The following is a 24,306-nucleotide window of genomic DNA, read 5'->3' as shown; positions in this document are numbered from 1 at the left end:
GACATTTAAATACTGAAAGAGCCACATAACACCATAAAAAAAACAAAGCGAAGATTTTGGAATTACAGAGGTACCGTATTTTTCACCCTATAGGACACACTTTTTCCCCTCCAAAAATGAAGGGGAAATCTGGGTGCGTCCTATGGGGTGAATGCAGGCTTTCGCTGAAGCTTGGAGAGCAAGAGGGGTCGGTGCGCACCCTGGTTTTGGGGGGGAAATAAAGGGAAATTTTTTTTCCTTTATTCCCCCCCCCCCAAAAAAAAAAACTAGGTGCGTCCTATGGGACGGAGCATCCTATGGGACAAAAAATACGGTAGTCTTGTTGTTTCTAGAAGCTTTCCTATCAAAAAATTTACCTGCCAATACTAATGCAATGGTTTTTCGAAAGGAAGCTTTCAGAAAGACTTGTCTTTATTTTCCTTTGCATAGGAATCCAGCAAGTTCAGGCAAGCCCAGAAAGTCTTTGCCATATACTATTAACAAAGCTGTGGCAACACCATATATCCCTTCCACAGCAGCAACTGTCACTATAGACTACCCTTGCAAACTAATGCTTTCACGTGCCAAACATTCTCTAATGCTGTACACCATTTGTGTATAGTGATCTTTTAAAATATGTGCTTTACTAAACTCTTGCAGTGGAGTCAGCCTTAAATATTCCCCATCCTACTTTTGAAAGAAATGCACCTACCAATGCCAAGTTTCAAGTTAACTGTCATTTCTCTCATTTATGAATTGAGTGTCTACAAAGAGAGATGCAAAACTTACCAGCACACATATTTTTTATCCAAGAATCACAGGGTAAAGTGTCAGTCCCAATAAAACCAATGGCCATACCCTAGATCTGTGGTTTACAAACTGTGGGCCGCCAGTGGTTTGTGAGCTTTATTCAGGTAGCCAACAGTGTGTCTGGATTTGTGGATGCACATCCACTGCACTGAATATTGATTGTTAATTGTATTCTCCCTGTGCCTTTTATTTCTTAGGTTGTATTGTATTTACAATTCAAATTCTATGGAATTACAAATGCCACAGCAAGCAGAGAAACCATTAAGTGGTTCGCTAAGACCCCAAATTGTGGTGGTGGTGGGTTTGGAATAAAATAAAAATAAAGTTATGGCATTTCGCCAAACATTTAAGAAAACAATTGGGTGGTATTCGACTAAGTTTTACTCAGAGAAATTAATGAACGTTACTAAATTAGATCCATTAATTTCAATGGGTCTACTCTGGGTAAATCTTAGTTCAATATTACCCATAATTTCACTCAAGTTTTAAACATCAGATCCCACCCCCCAACTCATTGATTTGCACGTGCATAACTGCTTTATGTTGGTGCTAAGACAAGCTCTACCAGAAACACAACCAACCTCAGGCAGCAGATGCTAGGGGCCACCCAAGCTGTTTTGTACCCACTAGGTTAGCCTACTGCCCTCAAGTCAAGTGGAGGATGCTATGCAATGACCAGTGTTGAAGAAAGATTAAACTGCCAGTCCAGCCAGCTTCTCTATGTGGAATTGGGAGTGGGGACCACCTTGTCCTTTGCTTTAGGCAGCAAACTGCACTGGGTTAGCCATGGATAGCATAGACATAACATTCCAGATATACTTTAACATGATGAAGCAATGCTCCCTTGCCCGCTGTTAAAGTTGAGCAGACTGGTGGGTACTAGGGACTTCCCAGTGGTGGTCCCACACCTGTGCAATTGCTGTGAACTCTATGGGCCCCCTCTTGTGGCCTTTAAGGAGATTCAAAAATTTCTGTATGCCACCAAGCTTTTTATTGACAATTATATCTGTCGCTCTTTCTATTCAAATGCCCCTCGCTGTATTATTACGATATTCCATTGTTGTATTGGTTTTGACATTTTAATTGTAAACTACCTTGTGAAAGTTTGCCTTAAAGAGGCAGAGTGGAAATAACTAAAATCAAGAGTTTTCTGAATGAGTGGAAGTGACTGCCTTTGGAAGACTTCCATGGTTTCCAATTGGGACAGGAAGGACAGCTGCGTGTACACCTATTTTCCTATACAGCTTGGTCCTTTTCTGCTGTCAATGTTTACTCAGCTGTTGTACCCTGGGCCGGCCACAGGTGATTGTATCCGGCACCATTGGAATGCAAAGAGGCAGAGACAAGGGAGCACTGGGGACATTCGGCTGAACCTCCCCTTATTGCAGTCCACTGGCAGTCTCAGTCAATTCGCTTGTGGCAGACTCTCCTCAGTGGTTTGTATTGCTTAATGAAGGGGCAAAGGCTAAGCAGAAAAACTGGAGCTATGCACTTCCATATATGAAAACTCTATAAAACAAAATATTGAGCATTATAAAATGGGTACCGCTGCCTATTGTGAAAGAATGCAGTCGTATTTCACTGCAACAGATCCTTTGGGAAGCTAGAAGGTCTGGCATTGATAAAGCGATTTGACTAAAAACCTAACGTTAAATGCCCTCAATGCAATATTAATCCCTTCAGCCAGCATTAACTTCTCCCCTGTCTTTCCACCATGCACAGAGGTTGGAATCTGGCTGCATGGTATATAAGATCTAGCTGAATACTGATATTTCAGCAGTCTTTTGCCCCTGCAGTCCTAAAATGAAATGATGTCTGGATTTCTAAGCAGATTAAGATTTTCCAGGTCATTGAGCTAAATGAAACCAGATCTACTTGAATGAAAACTAATACTACATATTTCAAGAGACTCGATCGTGCAATGATTGTGTCCTGGTGCCTAGGAGGTGCAGAAAACAGACCTGAGAGTAGGTCTTCTCAGTAGCAGCATCTGGATTGTAGAATTTGTTATCTCAAGATACCCAGCAATCTGATTCACTTTAGATAATCAGGTATTAGGTCTAGATCAGTGTTTCCCAACCGGTGTTCCGCGGCACACTAGTGTGCCGCGAGACGTTGCCTGGTGTGCCGCGAGATGTTGTCTGGAGGGAGGCGGGCGAGTCGGGCGGCGAGAGGCGGGGCGGCGGCGGCGAGGAGAGGCCGCCCAGCGCGGGGCTCTCGCCGTCTGCCTGCCTGGCTGCCTGCGTGGCGCTGACATCACGGGGCTGTAACGTGCCCCACATAGGCACACGCGGGGCGGCGAGCGAGCTCCCTCCCACATCCCATCGCCGCTCGCTTCGGCCAGCCTACTGGGCTGTCGCAGGCAGAAGTCCTGCGCATGCGCGAGGTTTTCGCGCCTTCGGGATTCCCTTCACGCCTTCCTCCTCCCGGGTCCTTGAGAGCGCGGGAAGCGGCAGCGCGAGACCGGCGTTGAGCCTGGTAGGTATTGCGCTTGCCAAGGCAGTCATTTGGGAAATGAAAACTTGCAAAGCAAGCAACCAGTTCAATCTGAAGTACGTGTATGCTTAATATCCTGTATCTGAAACCTGTTCTGCCCCCTCCCCCACACTTGGTGCCATTTTCATCTACACATGCAGCAGAGTAAGTTGACCCAGAATAGTACCAATTCAGATGGCAGATGGGAGAATGACAGTGCTGAATGCTTTCCCATGTAGAACAGTCCCTGCAAATAAAAACCTAGCATATTTGGAAGAGGGATGCTAGCCTAACCATTACCTTCTATGCTGTTACTATTTTTTTATTTTTTTTTTACATAAGTAAAAAGTGACCTTTCCCCATCTGGCATAGTGGTGTGCCTCGAGATTTTTTTCATGAAACAAGTGTGCCTTTGCCCAAAAAAGGTTGGGAAACACTGGTCTAGATAGCCTCCTAGAATTAGTTCTGGTTTTTGATTATTGATTCTAGGCCCAGGAGTACTTTATAATTGTTTGGTTATTTCAGTATTGGCTTTGTTTTTAATTATGTGATTTGTAAGCTGCTCTTAATGCTCCTTGAAGCACAAGAGACAGGCATGTTGCCTTATAAACAAAATTACAAGAACCCTCCCCATTAATAGATATCACAATGTAAAAATCTCCTAAAAGTGTCTTATAATGGCATCCCGTAACTAGACTGAGAAATCCTGGTATCCACAGTCATTTAAACTGAGAATCTTTACAAATGAAGAAAAGTATTTTTGTTGTTCTGGAACAAACAACAAGCTGATTTGGATCATGGAAATATGTATCTTTTTTCTGTTCTTCCATTCCTACCCGGCAATTACATTCAGACATGCGTTTCTCTTGAAATCGTACCCAGGTAGAGACAGGAATAGACATCATGCTCACCTGATACCTTTGCTGCTGGAAAAGAAAATATCAAAACTGGGTATTCCTGCAGGGGAACACAATGAAGAGACTGTGCATGTTTGAGCCGCACTTCCAGTCCCTTCCCAGGTAGATTTCAGAGGGGAAAACAAGCAGTTTGTGTCAAACGCTTTACAATTGGCACTGGGAGGCCTATAATGAATAAACAGGCTCCAGGAGAAAAGTAACCAAGCAGCACAAGTCAATTCTGCTCTCAACTAAAAAAACAAGTAAATAACTAAACCGTGTATGTGCTAGAACTACCATGTTCCATGCACTGACCCCACCAAGTGAGCACACACAGTAGCTATGTAGGCTTCAAAATAGCATTGCTATCATTGATAAGTTGCCCTTGCTTTAAATATTTGATGCCTACAGCTCAGAATACATTCCTGGCAGCTATCTAAACTCCAGGTATTACAAATAGCTCTGTGCTGAGAAAGCTTTGATGCTTGGCACCCAGCCAGCTTCTTTAAGCAGCTAAATCAGCAGCAATTTTGCCCTAATGAAAATGACTGTCAGGAAATGCCAGCCTTATGTACCTATCATTGAACTCTTTCCTACATTTTCAGGCAGAAGGTAGAAAGTCATTCTGATAATGACAAAGGAACGGCTTCTGTCACTATCTACCTAATGGTCAAACTTAATTCATTGGCATCTGTGACTCACATCTGTCTCAATAAGGCTCCAAGGCTGTGGCAGACACATCAAGCCCATGCTGGACCTACATTTTCTATTTAACTAGATCTGCCAAACACTAACTCTCTAGGTTTTGCGGTGAAGTGCAAATCAGTTCCTCAGAAGTTACAAGCCCATAATACAAGCCTGGAGACACGGCCTCTTAAATCTGGTTGAAAAGAAGACATGCATATTTAATATGCAGAAATGTACCAACTGACACAGTAAAGAACACAAAAGCGAAAGTTTAGCTAATTTTTATCAATGAAGCCAAAACCTTTCAAATAATATTAATCATTGAATTTATTTGTCATTTTCTACCAGAAAAGTCTCAAAGTGAGTTACAACAACAGCATTCAGGCAACCACAAATATGTATGATGTGTAAAACCAACAACACACTAAAACCAATGATCCACAATCACCAAAACCAAGCAAAAATGCCCTTCCCTCACACAACACAAGGATTCCAACTGAGATAGCCACAAGAACCCCAACAATAAGGTAAAGGTAAAGGTACCCCTGCCCGTACGGGCCAGTCCTGCCAGACTCCAGGGTTGTGCGCTCATCTCACTCTATAGGCCGGGAGCCAGCGCTGTCCGCAGACACTTCCGGGTCACGTGGCCAGCGTGACAAGCTGCATCTGGCGAGCCAGCGCAGTACACGGAACGCCATTTACCTTCCCGCCAGTAAGCGGTCCCTATTTATCTACTTGCACCCGAAGGTGCTTTCGAACTGCTAGGTTGGAAGGCGCTGGGACCAAACAGCGGGAGCGCACCCCGCCGCGGGGATTCGAACCGCCGACCTTTCGATCGGCAAGTCTTAGGCGCTGAGGCTTTAACCCACAGCGCCACCCGTGTCCCTAACCCCAACAATATTAGGATCCAAATGCCTGGGAGGATTAAAAAACAACAACACATTTTTACCTGGTGCCCAAAATCTGTCAACATTGGTGCTAGCAGAGCTTCCACAAATATAGGGCTGCCACCCCAAAGGTCTGTGCTGGCAATCTTCCAGAGACTTGTTATTGGGAGGTGGTAAGGGTGGCACTGTGGGTAAAACCTCAGTGCCTAGGACTTGGTGGGCGGTTCGAATCCCCGTGGCGGGGTGAGCTCCCGCTGTTCGGTCCCAGCTCCTGCCCACCTAGCAGTACGAAAGCACTCTTAAGTGCAAGTAGATAAATAGGGACCGCTTTATAGCGGGAAGGTAAACGGCGTTTCCGTGTGCTGTGCTGGTGCTGGCTCACCAGCTGCAGCTTCGTCACGCTGGCCACGTGACCCGGAAGTGTCTTCGGACGGCGCCGGCTCACGGCCTCTAGAGCGAGATGAGCACGCAACCCCAGAGTAGGACATGACTGGCCCATACAGGCAGGGGTACCTTTACCTTTTTAAGGTGGTGTGTGGGAGAAGGAATGAAGTAGGGAGCCAGAAAAAAAAATTAGAGCATGTACAGCTCTTTGGACCTTTGGTGGGTAGCAAGAGAAAGGAACAAAAAGCAGTCAGAAAAACAGGTCCAAAAATGAAGCAAGAGAAATGTAGACTAAGGGGAGTATCATGGTGCCCGAAAGAAGCTACACAACATCATCCATGTATCATGGTAATTTAAATGCTAGGCAGCGACTGCAACACAATATGCCAGCTTCAAACACCTATTTAGAAGCTTTGAAGCTAATCTGTTTAATTTGTAACTACAGCTGGCATAATGTAATGGCTAAGAGGCTGAGCAATGAATCAGGAAGTGCCTGGGTTGACTCTCACCTCTGCCACAAACTCACTAGGAGGCTGCAGGCAAACCACTGTCTTTTAGGCTCCCCCTGCAATGTGGGGGATATCAAATACAGACTTATCTTATAGGGTTGTTGTTAAGGATTGCAACTAGATAATGCATTACACATGGAAGTGCTAGGCAAATGTTAGGTATTATTACTGCGGCAGCCATACCTAAATGGAAGATATGGTGGATTAGATCCGGATAAAAGTATTCGGTAAGCTTCCTCCGGTGTTTTCTTTAAGGAGATTACCTGCAAAAGAAAACCAACGTGAGCAACACACTGTCTTAGAAAAGCTAAAATGGTATTTGCAGTGGTACAATATATTTTCTCAAAACAAGACCTTAATGTGAATTGGATGAAACCTGCCATTCTACACAGACTTAAAGAGTATTTTCATGCTTCAATCGGTCAGAGAAATGCCAATAGGCTGTATACAATGCTGCTGCTCAGCAGACAGTGAGGAACAGGGAGGGAAGCAGTTTTCAGAGATGTCCCCTTCCCCCGATCTGCTGCAGAAGATTTGGAAAGGGCTGCAGCGGGGAGAAGAATTGCCCAAAATATATTCCCTCACCTTCTACCGACATAATTCTTACCATTAGCTAAGCAGCATGGTTGGATAACATACATTATTCTTAATGTAGATATGCCCATCTCATGTTTGATAGAAGCATCACAGCTTGCAATTCGCTTTCCAATAAATCATGTTTTAGGGCATGTTTTTGTATGAGTGGGATTGCATTATGAGACCATTTCAGGAAACTCCACCCAGTTTGCTGCAACATCCTGAGTTCAGTTCTATCCACTGTTATACTGACGATAACACATCCACTGAAGCCACAGAAACGATTAGTTCCTCTGACTTCTGTGGTTATTAGAGTCAGTATTCTTCTCCTGACTCTCTTATAATAAAGCACTCCTATTCTCATTCAGTACGCTTCATGGAAATCAAATTACTTCCTTCTCTTTTGTAGTAGTGAAGATGTAGGTCATGACGGCTTACAGAAGTAAGCAGTAACAAAAAAAAAAGTGCTAATAAACTTATGAATGAAATCTGTCTTTATAAAAGATCGCCTTACCTCACATTTGCCCACTCAACTGCATCAATTGACAGAATTGGCACTACTACAGGTGCTATTCTGCATTTGTAAGAACTCTTTCATTCAGTGTGGCAGTGCCTACACTTTGTAATTCCCTGCCTACTGGGAGCAAGCAGGCGCTGTATTCCTTTTGGCACTTGTTAAAAACCAATATGCTTAGAAATTTGAGGTCATTTTAATCTGTTTTAGTATCTTAACTTCTGTATGTTTTAAAGTATGGCTGTGCTTTTTTCTTGATTTTACTGTTTTATCTTTTGTAAGCTGCTTTGAGGTTGTTTTTTATCATCAAGCGGCATATAAATTTTTATGAAAGAATAAATTACTAACAAATATAGAGAACTGTGTCCTTTATCAAAACTTAACTTTATGTTTTCATTGCTAACAGTAGTTGATAATAACGTGATTCTAGGACTGTTTTGCAAACCGTATTTTCATTCTCTCAGTTTCCTGAAAAGTTCTTTCTAAGGAATGAACTGTTCTATGATTAGGACGCTGCATAGGCACATTTCAAGGGAATTTTAAACTACATTCTGCAAATTCTGAGCTGGTAGAGTAAATGCTCAGTAGCACATGCAAAATCATTTCAGGCTTTCCGTTATTTCACACACCAGTGGCTGCTAAACTGTTCCTTGCTATAGCTGATGACGTTATACCAGGAGTTCTACTGAAACTAACAAAAGCATCCTGGGAGAATTATAGAGCTGCATTTAAGGCAGCCTGGGAAAAAACCACTCTACACAGTATGATTACTTTCTACTGTAAACAGTATGAGTCCCAGATTCAACCAGATGTGCTCTGTGCCACCAGGACATGATACTGGTTTCATGAGTGATTTGTTTCACACAATGGTAGAGTCAAATGTTAACTAGACCTCGCTAGGTAGAACTAGGAGCACAGTTTGCTAACAGTGTGGAGGAAATGGGGGGAAAGAATGGGGCTCCCACCTTGCATTTTGAACAACACTCAAGGCAGCATTATAAATAAAGCAAGATGAGAGGGAAATATGTGTTCCTGGGAACTGGGTTCAACGGAAAATACGTAAGTCACATTGTGTGCCTGTTTATAGTACACAGCTACCAGTGGAAGTTCCATTCTAGAATTTAATCTAGTGTTTGCCTATTCTCATTTTACACATTAATATTTTAGCATTACGGCAGTAAAAAAAAGCAAACCTCTAAACTAACAATGTTCAGAATGTCATGTATTAGACTACACAAACATCAGGAAACATTGTTTTTCAAAACAGCAGCATTATGCATAATAAACCTAGCACATGAAGGGAGAGATAAATGAGTGGAAAATGTTGGCTGCATGCAAGTTTAGGACTAGTAATTCAACGGAAGGTTATTTTGGCAAGAGAGGAGAGACTCTCGTTCTATTTTCCTTCAAAGAGCAGCCTACTATCCTAAGAAGCATACAGTGCAAAGCAGGACTGACCCACTTCTGGCACTACCTGTCTCACCTGTAAGCTTGATTTGCACCCACACCTGGGAAACAGCAATTAGATGAGGCTATGATGTGCCTAGTATCAACCCCTGCAGAATCCTTACCCCCACAACTGGAGATACAGATTGCGTCTCCATCCCTAATCCTTGTTAAAACGTCATGAACAACACACACCTGACTTTTCTACAGGAAAGTATACCAGACCATTAGAGTTTGTCCATGCTAAAAAGGGCTGTAACAGTGGCACTCTTAACTCAACCATTAATGTAATTAATTTAGCCAGTCGTACACAAGCCAGGCAGACATGTCTGTCCTAGCTGAATAATCGCTCTTCTGCTCCACTTTGTGTGTGTGCAGTTCTACATTAACCTGGCTGTTTGTTTCTGCTATCTATGGCACAAGGAGTGCTGTGGGAGGGCAGAGCCAAAGGGAAGCATGCTCTGAGCTCTGCCAAGGCTTCTCAGGATGAACATAATTGCAAGGGACAGGCAAGCCTAGCCCCATCCATCAATCAGAGAAGCAGAAGCTACAGGAAACTTGTTTCCGTCCTCCTTGCCATAAAGAACTGTGCACCAATGCTTGTTTTCCTCTTCATTCCTTATTCCTTCTGCACTGTGTCTCTTAGAGAATTCCTATCCGCAGTCAAACAATCTAAGTGCTGTACAGAGCTTGGACATTTCTACATGCTTTATTAGTTACTATTAAAAGGAATATTTCTACCACAATTCACTGTTTGCAGTACTTTTGCTGCACTATCTTCTCAACACTAATGGTTCTGCATGATCACGCCTGTTGCAATAGCAACCAGGTTTATTTATTTATTTAAACACAGAAGGCTTCCATTGTCAGATCCAGGATGAGGTTGTCAGCCAAGAAGTATAATCTCAACCGTGCAGAATATAAATGCCATTACAGACTTAGAAACGATTCCAACATTATAGCCAGAAAGGATGACAAATGGGACACCAAGTTCATCATGGCATCGTTGAATTACAGAACAGGAAACACAAATCCCCCAGGCCACATTCTACAGACCATCATCCTTGGACGCCCTTGAGTCATACCATACAGAACTATTTGGGCCTGCTGAAGAATTTCCATATAGAAGAACAGAACAAATGTATAGAGAAATCCAAAAAAGATTGGGTTTAAGTCCTACTGCCCAATGAGGGCTGATAGGCACAAGAATGTACAGTATTTTTTGCTCTATAAGACGCACCAGAACACAAGATGCACCTAGTTTTTGGAGGAGGAAAACAAGAAAAAAAAATATTCTGAATCTGAGAATAGGGAACAGCAAGAGGGATCACTACGCAGTGAAAGCAGCAATCCCTCTTGCTGTTCTGGCTTCTGGGATAGCTGTGCAACCTGCATTCGCTCCATAAGACGCACATACATTTCCCCTTACTTTTTAGGAGGGAAATAGTAAGTCTTATAGAGCAAAAAATATGGTAATTTAAAGCTAACTCCCTTTCAATGACTACGAGTCGAAACACAGTAGGTGTGGCAATTGCTACTTGCCTTCTTGTGAAGTACTGGTCCTTTGTTGATTTCATTTCCATGTCAATACCATCCCCATATGACTACTGTTTGGTGTTTCTCAGCACACATATGAAGTTAAAGCAAATGTTATGCTCCTCTAGAAAAAGCTCAACTAGTTCATTTGTTTGTCTCTTGCTCAGTTGCTTCACAAAGGGCCCATTTGTTTTCATTACTCCATACAGGAAGATTATGACATATGACGTACTTATACAAGTTCATATTCCCAAAGTAATGTTGATGATCTCAGTAGAGATAATATTTATTTTTTCTTTTTGGAACAGGTATTTACACACCCTTGCCCTATACAGGAGACCCATTTCTAAACAACATAAATCCAAAACGTAACTTACTGTCATTTAGCCAAAAGAGCATTATTTTAAGATGTACTGCTACAAAACTTCAAACGTTTAACTTGTTTACCTATATAGATAAATAACCTACATTTTATATGCATGCTTCAAATCATCATCATCATCATATCAAGCTTCCCAAATAAAACCAACACAAACTTTGCCATCTTGCCTCACCAGCACAGCTATAGATCTTTTAAAAAACATAATTTACAAAGTGTCAAAACTGTGCGCACAGCTCAACATGAAAGCAGTAGGGCACTCTCTCCTGCTGGTTCCCTTGAATCCAAGAAGAATGAATAAGGGAAAAAGGCCCTGCAGCAGACTGAACCCCCTGGGACCAATCGTAGAGTCTGGATTCCCAGTCCAAGGAAGATATTGAAAGGAAATTGGACACAAGAACGAACAATGCTGTATTATGTGAACACAGTGTACCACTAAATGTAACTATCTTTTTTACCTCCTTTCCCTGCTTAAGACCAGAAGCAGGAAAGGGAGCAACAGAAGAGACAAAGGTTCAGAAGAATGGGGAAATCTCTCCCACCTTTTAAATATTGGACTAGATTGTAGAAGAATTATAACAGTGATACTAGCATTTATAGTATCTGTACTTAGCCAAAAACATATAGGTCAGCAAGTCCCTGCAAGAGAGCGAGCGAGACAGACAGACTTATCAAGTGATACTTACTGCATATGCACCTATCAAAAATGCGGCATTTGCTCGTTTCCGCTGGTCAAAGCTGGTATAATATACTATTTTCTTTCTTGAAAGACTGAAAGACTGTTTGAAAAGAAAAGAAAAGTACGAAGGGATGGTTAACACAGAACCACAAATTTAAGCAAATGAAATACTGGCAGCTAAGTAATACCAGTTTAGCGTTGTGTGTCTTGGCAGTTCTTTCAAATCACCTCACTCCCTGGTCAAGTGCTCCTCAACTAGGGATGGGAGAATACATTTATTTGGCTCACATTAAAACTTAATTTTGCATTTTCCGAACTAATATGTGAACTAAAACACATTTAATCTTTTGAAATCTGTACTTCTCTGAATTTTCTTATGTAGATCCCCAAAAGGTACACACAAAATGCAAATATTAGGAGAAATGTGCACAAAAATCCTCTCAAGATTTTATGCAGACTAAAAATAAATAAAAATCACAAACTGCTGCAGAAATGGGACAAACTTAGGATCGGAAAAGGAAAAAACAGGGGGAAACAAAACTGACAGATTCATCTGTCCCTAGACAATCACAGTATGTATGCCTGCAAATTGGCCACTTGTCTTTCTTACTTTTCTTCTTCAGCCTCTTTCTGAGATGGTTTGGATATTACATCAGCCACAGGTGATGGCATTCCTGTGGCTAACTTCCCATCGCCTGTGCTCATCTTCTAATAAAACCTACTGAATGCCTAAATTCTAGTAGACAATACGCCTGAGGAACTGGGACACCAAAATAACCTCTTTAAGACATCTGGAACAAACAGTCTCCTCATGTATTCACTCAGCAACAACAATAAAGACAGAGGGAATGCTTTACAAGACAGCCACACCTTTGAATGAAAAGTCCAGAACATGTAAATCAATCACCAGGCTCCATTCTTAGCTTGCTGCTTACTGTGCCGAAACACCAGTAATATCAAATGTTAAATCTCTCACATGAATAGGGGTTAGAGAACAATGAACCAGTGACTTGTTTTCTACTCTTGTGCTCAGCATAGGGGTGAAGCATCTTGAAGAAGAGTGATCTATTATGACCTAGGCTACGTGGATCACGGTTCAAGACAGCTTATGCCTTAGGAAATTTTTAAACTTATCGTGTTAAGATAACGGCCTATTTCACACCCAACAGAGAAACAAAACAGAATCCTAGCACACACTGCTCAAATTGCACGCATTCCTTTCTTGTTTGTCAACCCGTGTTACCTTCAAACTAGCAACTCATGGTTTGCTTCTCTTCAAACACACAGCTAGAACAAAGCCAGGAACAAACCATGGCATATTCTTTGCTTGCTCTTGTGGTTTGGAGGGAAAAAACAGACCCCAAGCACTGATTTGCATGTAATTGTGAGTCAACACTCTGGTTGGTTTCCTCTTAATGCAGCAAAGGAAGAGAGATGGCTGCAATCTGAACAGCATACATGCTTGTTCCCTGTAAACTATGGTTTGTTTCATCCTGGCTTACTTTTATATGTAAATCAAGCCACTGCATTAATTTCTATGAAATATAATCATTTTCAAACTATTTTTCATCCAACAAAGTTTCAGATCATCTTGTGAGTTAACTGGAAGAATACCGTTAATATATGTGGTATATATTTTAGTTGTCATGGAACTGCATTATCAAATCCATGGTCCAATTTTCATATGAAGCATAAATTGTCATTTTCTTTATTCAGAGAGAGAAAAACACAATCTTAATGTAACAGCAATTCTGTTAATTATGATAAATGGCTGTTAATAATAACAGTTTGTTAAATTTTAGCAAAAAACCCCCCAATATTTAGAAGAAAATACAATGTTCTCACCTTTAATTTCTTGTTTAGTTTACAGCAGAATCGATGTACCAGAGCCACATTTAAAGGTCCAAAATCTGCATAAAAACTAGAAGAAATATATACCAATGGTCAAAAAACTTGTACTTTAGGCCTTTTGCTGTTGTCAAATATTTCAGTATTTGAAGGCTTTCCCTTCCTAGCAACATCTCCACTGAAACCTAGAGGCACAGCATGTAGCAGCAGAGCACAAATAACACTCGGTTCTATTGTGTAAGGGCAGGTGAGACAATGAGATTACAGTAAAAGGTGACGTCTGCTCCACACGGATAAATTGAAGGACCACCTTTGATTATATTCAATGGCCATGTCTGATCAGCAGACGGACAGTTAACAATTTTCCAGGGGTGCCATATAGTTTTTCTGGCTGATTTAAGTGCAGCTGTTCAGAAACCAGAAACATCACCATCTTGATTTGTCAGGAGATAAGGAAAAATATGTATACTCTGCCCCTTCAGAAATTTTTTTAATTGCAATATATACTTTATATTACAGTGTGTAATCCTGCATTTGCTAAATTTATAGCTACCATACTTACACAAATAAATAGTTAGAATCTCAAACTTGTCCCATTATTATTATTATTATTACTGAGAACTCAGTAAATGGTAATTACCCAAATGGTAATGTAGGGGCAGAACAACAGTTTTAGGTTAAAAAAAGAACTCCAAATGGAGTGAAATAATTAAAATATAATAGACAATAAGCTGCTGCTGCTAATGTATTGTAAAGCGTGAACTTGAGTCCAGGAAGCTGTGATCACCTTCCAGGAATAAAGATGAGGCATTACTGTTGTAAAAGAGGGATAGGATCTGAGCTGATTCACAAACCAAGTGTCATGCTTCCAAGAGTCCTTAGTAACTGTTGCCAGCCCATAACACGCACATATAGGATAGGCCCATTCAGGTTAAAGAGTGCAAAAGCAGCACTTTATAGACTGGGGGAAAGTATGCACTCAAGCAGTTTGAGTAAGTATTCCATTAATTAACATTTTCTTAGTAGTCCTGTTTTCAGAATCCAATTACTTTGTGTCACAAGATTTGTATACCTATGAGGCCATGAGGTATTTGATAAAACAAAGCTAATGTCAGATATAGTCCCACAGCTCTGTGATGTTGGAAGGTGCAGCTAAGTTTTCATTTTCCAGAAACAGACACATTAAGCTAAAACATGCCACTTTGGTGTTGATGGGACTTGCTAGCTTCGAAGAGGTACTTGGCTCTGTATGACATTTTGATAAATGAATTCAGAGTCTCTCACAGATAAGTTGTATGATGTAGCTCACCATTAGGTACAGTAACTTTTGCAACTGTTGCAGGGGTCAGCAAACTTTTTCAGCAGGGGACCAGTCCACTGTCCCTCAGACCTTGTGGGGGACTGGACTATATTTTTTTGTGGGGGAAATGAATGAATTCCTATGCCCCACAAATAACCCAGAGATGCATTTTAAATAAAAGGACACATTCTACTCATGTAAAAACACACTGATTCCCGGATCATCCGTGGGCCAGATTTAGAAGAAGAAGAAGAAGAAGAGTTTGGATTTGATATCCCGCCTTTCACTCCCCTTCAGGAGTCTCAAAGCGGCTAACATTCTCCTTTCCCTTCCTCCCCCACAACAAACACTCTGTGAGATGAGTGGGGCTGAGAGACTTCAAAGAAGTGTGACTGGCCCAAGGTCACCCAGCAGCTGCATGTGGAGGAGCGGAGACGTGAACCCAGTTCCCCAGATTACGTGACTACCGCTCTTAACCACTACACCACACTGGCTCTCAAGAAGGCGATTGGGCTGGATCCGGCCCCCAGGCCTTAGTTTGCCTACCCATGGTTTATAGTCTCTCTGCTGATTGAACACCTAAAAGATCCAGTATCTTCAAAGTGCGCTTGAGATGGGTGTTAAGATTTCAGAAGGAGCAACGCAGTTTAGTTGCGAGGCACAAGGAGTTAAGGTTCTTATGAGCTTCCTCCATTTGAAACAGATACAGACCAGCTAGAGAATGTGCTGCCCATGTAAGCCTATTGTGCATTAACCAGTCAAGTGTGATATGCCAAGCCTAGATCTGCTTGCAAAGAACAGAACAAGAGCTAGCATTCTTCTTGAAGAATAAGCCAATGACAAGTTCCCAACTCATTAATTAGTTACCAGTCTGACTAAATCAGCCCTGTGGCTGCAGATCATTCCCCTCTACTTTACTTTTCACCATATTTATTACAAGATAAGCAGTAAAAATAGGGCAAAGACATTTATTTAAGACATATATGTCATCTTAACATGAATAATCGCTTTCAATACACTGGGCTTAAGGGAAAAGAATAGCTGGCCTATTCAGCTTTTTATTTTCATTAGACAGTATAAAAGCACATTCATTTTCCTGGGCATGACATGTTTTGATGTTTAATCATAAAATATTTAATTGGACTTGGCAGAGCTGGAGTGTTAATAGTTGGCATTTGAGACATGGCAGTTATGGTACAAACTTGAACTCAAAAGTTATCAAAGCAATGTGGCTACAAAGAAAGGCAGCTGCTGCTGATTGCTACATTTATAGGAAGCAGGAAGTTGCCTAAATCTCTGTAGATCTCGTAAGGCTTAGTTGTTAAAGTTAGATCTTTCTTTCATGTGAAAAAACCTGAAGAGCATTCAGGGGAGCCAATTCAATTCCTGAAAATAGATGGCAGGATGTGGAGGAAACTATACCTATTTTAAAAATTAAGTGTTCATATACATTTCACAATGGTATTCAGTAATTTTAAGAGAGTGGTATCAGATGCAATGAAACATCAGTAAACAGTTTTGTTTTTTTTTAAGGCAGACTTGCACAGAAAACAGTAACCCGGTGATTTCTGGAAAAGAAGGTTTTAGGTCCTAATCCTATGCATGTGGATTCAAAAGTGCTACTCAGATTATAGGACAACAGCCTTAACCTGCCTTCAGAAAGAGGAGAAGGGAACAACATGCTGTACTCAGATGTTTCAGGTACTGAATTGACAGCCAGTGTAGTCAACACGAAATATGTGATACTGAGAATGCAGATATCTCACAATAGGGGATTAACAACGTAAATCCATGTTTGTCAACAAATGGGAAACTGCATTTTGCAAACATCTTCAAGACCTGCCCCAATATGGAACACTTTCTGCAAGTCAAAATACGGTTGATTGGTCCTTTGATCCAACAGACAGGAATAGCCAAGATGACGATGACAAATGTACTACATTAATAGCACTACAGAAGAACCTTTATGATGGGCAAGGCCACCTTCTGATACCATCACACATTAAAATTTGCTTATGTTGCATGACTGAATGGGCCTTAACGGTGGTTCAAATACTCATAATGATGTTGCATAGGCATGGCATTAGGGAAATTTGAACCAAAAATAGTGACATATACTTTTCCATCATCCTTCTGCACCTAGAACAGAAGCTCGGCATGATTCTGAGATTTAAAAACACACACACATCAGGAAGACAGCCAAAAAAACAGGTGGCTTAAATTTTCTTCATGCTGATTAGTTCTTTCCTTACTGTATTGCTTCCTGCATAATTCTCTCAGGAATAGCCTTCTCAAATGAATTCTCCAGAGAGTTTCCTTTTTGAATAATAGGGAGAAAATCTGTTAATTGTTGATGGCATGGGGATAAATGCACTATATAGGAAGTTTCTATTTGCGTTAGCAGATCAGAAAATTCCATTGTAGAACATGGCGTACCATGTGCCAGGGACCACTTATGTTAAAATGTATTTCTAAACTGGTTGTATCTTTGTATTTTTGTGATGAAAATGGTTTCTAACAAATAAATGCAACAGACCAACTGACTACTTGATTAGTCGACATAAATTGGATTAAAAGAGTTTCTAGATTTCTAGGTCCCCACTTGGGTGGGGATCCCCGTGGAAGCCGGCACCTGCATGGGGGTGCCTGGTTGCATTCCTCAGAATTTTGCGTCCAAGACGATGCCCCCCCCCGTGCCCCCCCCACTACACCACTGCCTGTACATATATACTCAGATGTCAGAGAAGCCTTCCAGGCAGAGACTGAAGTATGCTAAGACCACTCTCCACTCTAATCCTGCTGTGAACCAAACTAAGGTATGTTTTGATCAGCATTGCTAAGGAAAGACAAGTGATGCTCAGTGAATGGTCAAGTGGGAAACAGTCACAGCACTTTCATTAGCAAAACACTGTCATGGCTCTCAAGCAAAGTAATTCAGTTTTAAAATAATAACATCCATTAAAGTGAAAGAAAGAATTAATTAAAACGTGATAAGTGTCATTAAAGACAGTCAAATTCTTTAAGGAAATGGAGCAATTTATAAAACAACTATGAAGTTCAATTGAAAGTTATACCACTTTTTTTATTATATTTTTAAGGCTAGACAGGCCAAGAGATGTTGCTTGATAGCAATGACAGAATCAAGAAGACTAAAGGGCAAGGCAGTTCCATTAAAAAGTGGAAAAGTTGCTCAAATGAAAAAAAAAAAGGTCATATGTTCTAGCAAGCCGAATATAAATTGTTAAGGCAAGACAAGTACAGTGGTACCTCAGGTTAAGAACTTAATTCGTTCTCAAGGTCCATTCTTAACCTGAAACTGTTCTTAACCTGAGGTACCACTTTAGCTAATGGGGCCTCCCGCTGCCGCCGTGTCATTTCTGTTCTCATCCTGAAGCAAAGTTCTTAACCCGAGGTACTATTTCTGAGTTAGCGGAGTCTGTAACCTGAAGCGTCTGTAACCCGAGGTACCACTGTACCAGTTCTTTCAGAGAGAGTGTGACCCCATCAATAACAGGCCAATCTCCCACAATGCCTTAATCTTCTCTGGGTTCATACTCAGTTTACTGGCCTTCACCCAGTCCACCAAGACAATGGTACAGATCATGTACAGCCCCTCCCAACATAAATGTTACGAGACTTTGCCCCAAAGCTCCTAAGGACCACTCCCAACAGCTTCATATAGATGTCGGAGGCAAATCATGCCCTGCAGCACACCAAAGTGCAAGGATCATGGGACAAAAAGCAAAGTCTTCCAAAGCTCTGGACATGTCCTGATAGGTAGGAGTGCAAACACTTTAAAACAGCGCCAACGTGGAATAGTGTGTGTGGTTTGGGAACAGACAAAAAAGGAAAAGAATAACAATGGAATTCACTCCATATGAAATAGTAATAGCCACCAACTTGGATGGCTTTAAAAGAGAATTAGACAAATTTACAGAGGATAAGGTTATTTGTAGGGACGCGGGTGGCGCTGTGGGTTAAACCACAGAGCCTAGGACTTGGTGATCAGAAGGTCGGCAGTTCGAATCCCCGTGACGGGGTGAGCTCCCGTTACTCAGTCCCTGCTCCTGCCAACCTAGCAGTTCGAAAGCACATCAAAGTGCAAGTAGATAAATAGGAACCGCTCCAGCGGGAAGGTAAATGGCGTTTCCATGCACTGCTCTGGTTTGCCAGAAGCGGCTTAGTCATGCTGGCCACATGACCCAGAAGCTGTCTGCGGACAAACGCCGGCTCCCTCGGCCCATAGAGCGAGATGAGCGCCGCAACCCCAGAGCCGGTCACGACTGGACCTAATGGTCAGGGGTACCTTTACCTTTACCTAAGGTTATTTGTGGTTACTAGCTATGATGGCTGTGTTCACTGTTGGAGACAGTATGGCTCTGAAAACTGGTTGTAGGGAATCATGAATGGTACTACACCCAGGATTTACTTGTGGGCTTCCTAGAAGCATTTGATTGGCTTCAATGAGAATGGGATGTTGGACTAGATGGGCCTTTGGCCTGATTCATCAGGACTGTTCTTAAATCTGGAAAGAGGGTTTCTTTTTAACATATGCTGAAACACTGAAGAGTAGGATTATTTTTTTTAAGGTTTTTGGTGGTGTTATTTTTTAAGATGGCTAAAGGGCATTTGTGGAGGAATTAAACAAGATTTTACTCATAGTACCAGAACTTGGAGGTCATCAATTGTGGTTGCATTGGCAGTCAACTGAGGACATGAGAAGAGAAAGTAGTTCTTTAAACAAAGCATAATTAATGTAGGGAAAGTCCTTAGCACAAGTTGGTGCAATGGCCCCTAACTTAAATAGTTCTAATAAAGCACTGGACAAATTCACTGAGAAGTAGGTCTATTAGCTTTGACAGCTGAGCAGAAGCTTTATGAATGCCAACAGCATACCCCTTATTACAAGGTTCTGGAGGCATCAATATGGGATGACTGCTGCTCTCATTTACTTGGAAACTTCCCAGAAGCCTCCGGTTGGCCGCTGGTCAGCATTCTTAGCTAGACTTTTGGTATGATCCAGCAGTAAAGCTCTTGTAGCATGCAATCATTCTGATTAGGCAGCTGACAATGGTGACCATGCAGTGGAACATTTTTCAGAAGAAAGCCAGAAAGGGGTGATTTTTTGGGGTTTTTTTGGGTGGAGAAGCTTCAGTTACGCATGTTTTAGTATGCAAAGTATTTTGAACAGCTGTCGCCACCTATCAATTATACCAAGACTGCTAGGCCACCCAGTATAAAACAAAACCAGCTGACCTCCCAATGATTGGAGAGTGAATCTAAATCCCTGTGACTAGGGAAGATTCCAAACCCTTGAACTGTGGAGAGCCAGCAGGTAAAGCAAGTAGGACTGCAGAGCAAGATTAACCCTAGACACAAATTTCTGGTTGCAAAACATAAAACGAGATTTATTAAAGAAACCAGTGTTTATAGGCTTTTAAGCATTTTTAAAGATGGAAAAAATACACTGTTATCTTAAGCGCTATCTAGTCTCCTGATGCTCTTGAATCAGGTGGCACCAGCCTGAGTTAAAAATCCTTGTTCAGCTTTAGGGAGGAAATGGAGTATAGCGTACTTTGCAAGCAAAATAAGACAAAGAGCAGGGCCTTTCCTCTCCCATAGTACCTGAAACTTTCCTAGAACAGTGTCGATATTAGTCTTCAAAAGATCACTGAGTACTGAACTTTACATCAATTGTAATGGAGCTAGAATTTGGCGGGGGGGGGGGGTACAAATATGCAGAGAAATCAAGATAAACCTAAAAAGCAGATTCTGAAAGAGAAGATAGTCTTCTTTAGCAAGAAAGCTATGTCACTATGGCTTTAAGTCCCAAATGAAGTCCAGGGTTCTTCATTTCTTGCAATAAGCAATTCATATGAGTGCACAACCTACAGAATCCCTCCTGATGCTAGGTTTAAAATGAGCTACTTCAAATAAGAGCTTCTTTTGTTGTACCAGAGGCAGGTAATTTGTTGTACAAAACAGGGTATTTTGAAATATCCCTTAAAAGTTTTGATCAACTGAATTATTATGATTACAATACAATTATTCTTAAGAGCTGTAGGCTTTAAGTGACGTTATGTGGCCAAACAACAAAAGCCCCTATTTTGGCATGACTAAGAAATCAATTTTTTTAGTCTTCCTGGTGGTTTAAGTATTAAAGCTATATAAAAGTGAACAGGGAATGTAGGTCATCTGGAATAGGAATATGCATTAATGAAATTCTTTAAATGTTGGAAACTTCAGCTAATGGATCAGTATAGCAATACAGGCATACTGTACAGAGGAATTTTATAAACCAAAAATGCTGCTGAAAGACTTCTGGATTTGCAGGCAAGATATTATGGGGCAATTTCTAATTTGATTGTTTCAATGAGCCAACCAAAGCAATCCCTCCTCACTACTGAACTTTGTGTACCTTTGGCAAGAAGATTATCAGTTGTTATATTTCATCTAGAACCATGTAAATTTAAGGTTCTCAACCCCTGACAGGCCTAGGTTTCAAGTTCTTGGGGCACCTTCCTCCTCCTTCACATAACCAAAATTTTGTTGCATTATTTTGAAGGTCTGGAAAGCATACTTTGCCTCACTGGAAATGTCTTTTGAATGGCCCTAATTGTTCATCAGTTGTAACATTGTTGTTGTTGTTGTTTAGTCGTTTAGTCGTGTCCGACTCTTGGTGACCCCATGGACCAGAGCACACCAGGCCCTCCTGTCTTCCACTGCCTCCCGCAGTTGGGTCAGACTCATGTTTGTTGCTCCGAGAACACCGTCCAACCATCTCGTCCTCTGTCGTCCCCTTCTCCTTGTGCCTTCCATCTTTCCCAACATCAAGGTCTTTTCCAGGGGGTCTTCTCTTCTCATGAGGTGGCCAAAGTATTAGAGCCTCAGCTTCACGATCTGTCCTTCCAGTGAGCACTCAGGGCTGATTTCCTTAAGAATGGATAGGTTTGATCTTCTTGCAGTCCATGGGACTCTCAAGAGTCTCCTCCAGCACCATAATTCAAAAGCATCAATTCTTCGGCGATCAGCCTTCTTGATGGTCCAGCTCTCACTTCCATACATCACTACTGGGGAAACCATGGCTTTAACTATACGGACCTTTGTTGGCAAGGTGACGTCTCTGCTTTTTAAGATGCTGTCTAGGTTTGCCATCGCCTTTCTCCCAAGGAGCAGGCGTCTTTTAATTTCGTGACTGCTGTCACCATCTGCAGTGATCATGGAGCCCAAAAAAAGTAAAATCTCTCACTGCCTCCATTTCTTCCCCTTCTATTTGCCAGGAGGTGATGGGACCAGTGGCCATGATCTTCGTTTTTTTGATATTGAGCTTCAGACCATATTTTGCGCTCTCCTCTTTCACCCTCATTAAAAGGTTCTTTAATTCCTCCTCGCTTTCTGCCATCAAGGTTGTGTCATCTGCATATCTGAGGTTGTTGATATTTTTTCCGGCGATCTTAATTCTGCCTTGGGATTCATCCAGCCCAGCCTTTCGCATGATGAATTCTGCATATAAGTTAAATAAGCAGGGAGACAATATACAGCCTTGCCGTACTCCTTTTTGAACCAATCAGTTGTTCCATATCCAGTTCTAACTGTAGCTTCTTGTCCCACATAGAGATTTCTCAGGAGACAGATGAGGTGATCAGGCACTCCCATTTCTTTAAGAACTTGCCATAGTTTGCTGTGGTCAACACAGTCAAAGGCTTTTGCATAGTCAATGAAGCAGAAGTAGATGTCTTTCTGGAACTCTCTAGCTTTCTCCATAATCCAGCACATGTTTGCAATTTGGTCTCTGGTTCCTCTGCCCCTGTGAAATCCAGCTTGCACTTCTGGGAGTTCTCGGTCCACATACTGCTTGAGCCTTCCTTGTAGAATTTTAAGCATAACCTTGCTAGCGTGTGAAATGAGTGCTGCAAAAAGCATTGTGGAAGATTATGGGTAAACATATTCCACAGGTCACACCGAGGAGCAAGCTCCTCTCTGACACTGGTAGTCCAGGGCTGAAGCCAGACATCAATTCCAAAGACTTTATTTATCCTTTTGGGGGAAAGCCAGTGACATCATACCCTTGATGGTAATTCAATTTGTAATGTGAATTTGATTTGAGAACTCCCATTTTGTAAAGATATTTCTGTGAAAAAAGTGACCAGTTAAAAGTCCTTGACTGAGAATGGGCATTAAGTCTTGCTGCATACTGGATTAAGGGTGATGGCTGCTTGCAAACTTAGCAACTGCAATTGGAATACCCAAAGTTGTATTGCTAAGTTTTGAGCAATATGATAACTATGGGTTATATCCAATTGTGGTTTTGTGCACGGAGCACTTCCATTTTCATCAATCTCTCCTAACACTTGCAGCTTTTATGCACATTCTATGATTCTGTGATCCCATACTGTCCCATAGAATCCCTGAATTCCAAGAAGGGTGTGGATGGCATTGGGGTGATAGATAATCAGTAAGCGCCCTGCCTTTCACAATAAGTGCATATGCTAATGCAAAACCACCATAGGATATAATATATTAAAAATATTTTGCTGGTTCATAAGGTAGGTGAAGAGGAAATGTTGCAAAAATCAAGTTCAGAAAAGAGTTTTGTAAATCTGTAGGGTACTACTGATCCCCAGCACAGTTTGTGGCAATGTCTGGGCAAGTGAGTGTGTTGTTGATTATGAAAATAGATAAAAGATAAAAGTATTTTCACCTTCTATGGTTACCTTTCTCACATGAAATAAACAGAGCAGGTCCTATGCTAAGCACCTGTAGACATGGCAAATAACTAATCTATTAACAGCATTTGACAGGAACACTTTGACTCTATCATGTGTGATAGGGGTGGTGGTGTTTTCATTCATTCATGGAGTTGAATTGACTCCAAAAGCCTTAAGGGTAAATATCAATTTTTCACCTAATGATGGGCTTGGAGTGTATCAGATGGAAGCATTAAGACTGCAGTCCTATCTGCACTAACCTGTAAGTAAACTTCACAATGAGAATTACTTCTGAATAAACATGTACAGTGGTACCTCGGGTTACAGACGCTTCAGGTTACAGACTCCGCTAACTCAGAAATAGTACCTCAGGTTAAGAACTTTGCTTCAGGATGAGAACAGAAATTGTGCGGCGGTGGAAGTGGGAGGCCCCATTAGCTAAAGTGGTACCTCAGGTTAAGAACAGTTTCAGGTTAAGAACAGACCTCCAGAACGAATTAAGTTCTTAACCCGAGGTACCACTGTATAGGATTGTGCTGTAAACAGGGTGGTCTATTTCAGTGGGTTGACTCCAATTATGACAGTCAGATACCACCCTATGGGTTGTATTCAACATAGCGCAAAGGAGATAGTCCTGTTGGGCAACCAGAAATGCTTATGCTGATAGAACTATCTCCCCTCTCTTCTCACTGT

General features: G+C 41.5%; 1 protein-coding gene across 3 annotated transcripts in view; it reads right to left on the bottom strand.

Annotated features, from left to right (window-relative positions):
• CDC14A (cell division cycle 14A) overlaps nt 1-24,306 on the bottom strand; it is a 60,941-nt gene that overhangs the window by 33,359 nt on the left and 3,276 nt on the right. For all 3 annotated transcript variants that reach the window (XM_028732666.2, XM_028732667.2, XM_028732665.2), the window contains exons 3-5: nt 13,603-13,678; nt 11,765-11,857; nt 6,811-6,890 (exon numbers count right to left, since the gene is read on the bottom strand). In XM_028732666.2, the coding sequence (XP_028588499.2) occupies nt 6,811-6,890; nt 11,765-11,857; nt 13,603-13,678 (249 nt within the window). The remainder of the gene's footprint in view (nt 1-6,810; nt 6,891-11,764; nt 11,858-13,602; nt 13,679-24,306) is intronic.

This window comes from Podarcis muralis, chromosome 5 (assembly GCF_964188315.1).
Source record: "Podarcis muralis chromosome 5, rPodMur119.hap1.1, whole genome shotgun sequence".
NCBI classification, from domain to species: domain Eukaryota; kingdom Metazoa; phylum Chordata; class Lepidosauria; order Squamata; family Lacertidae; genus Podarcis; species Podarcis muralis.
Note: the sequence above shows the minus strand (reverse complement) of the source record. Positions and strands in the feature narration are given on the sequence as shown.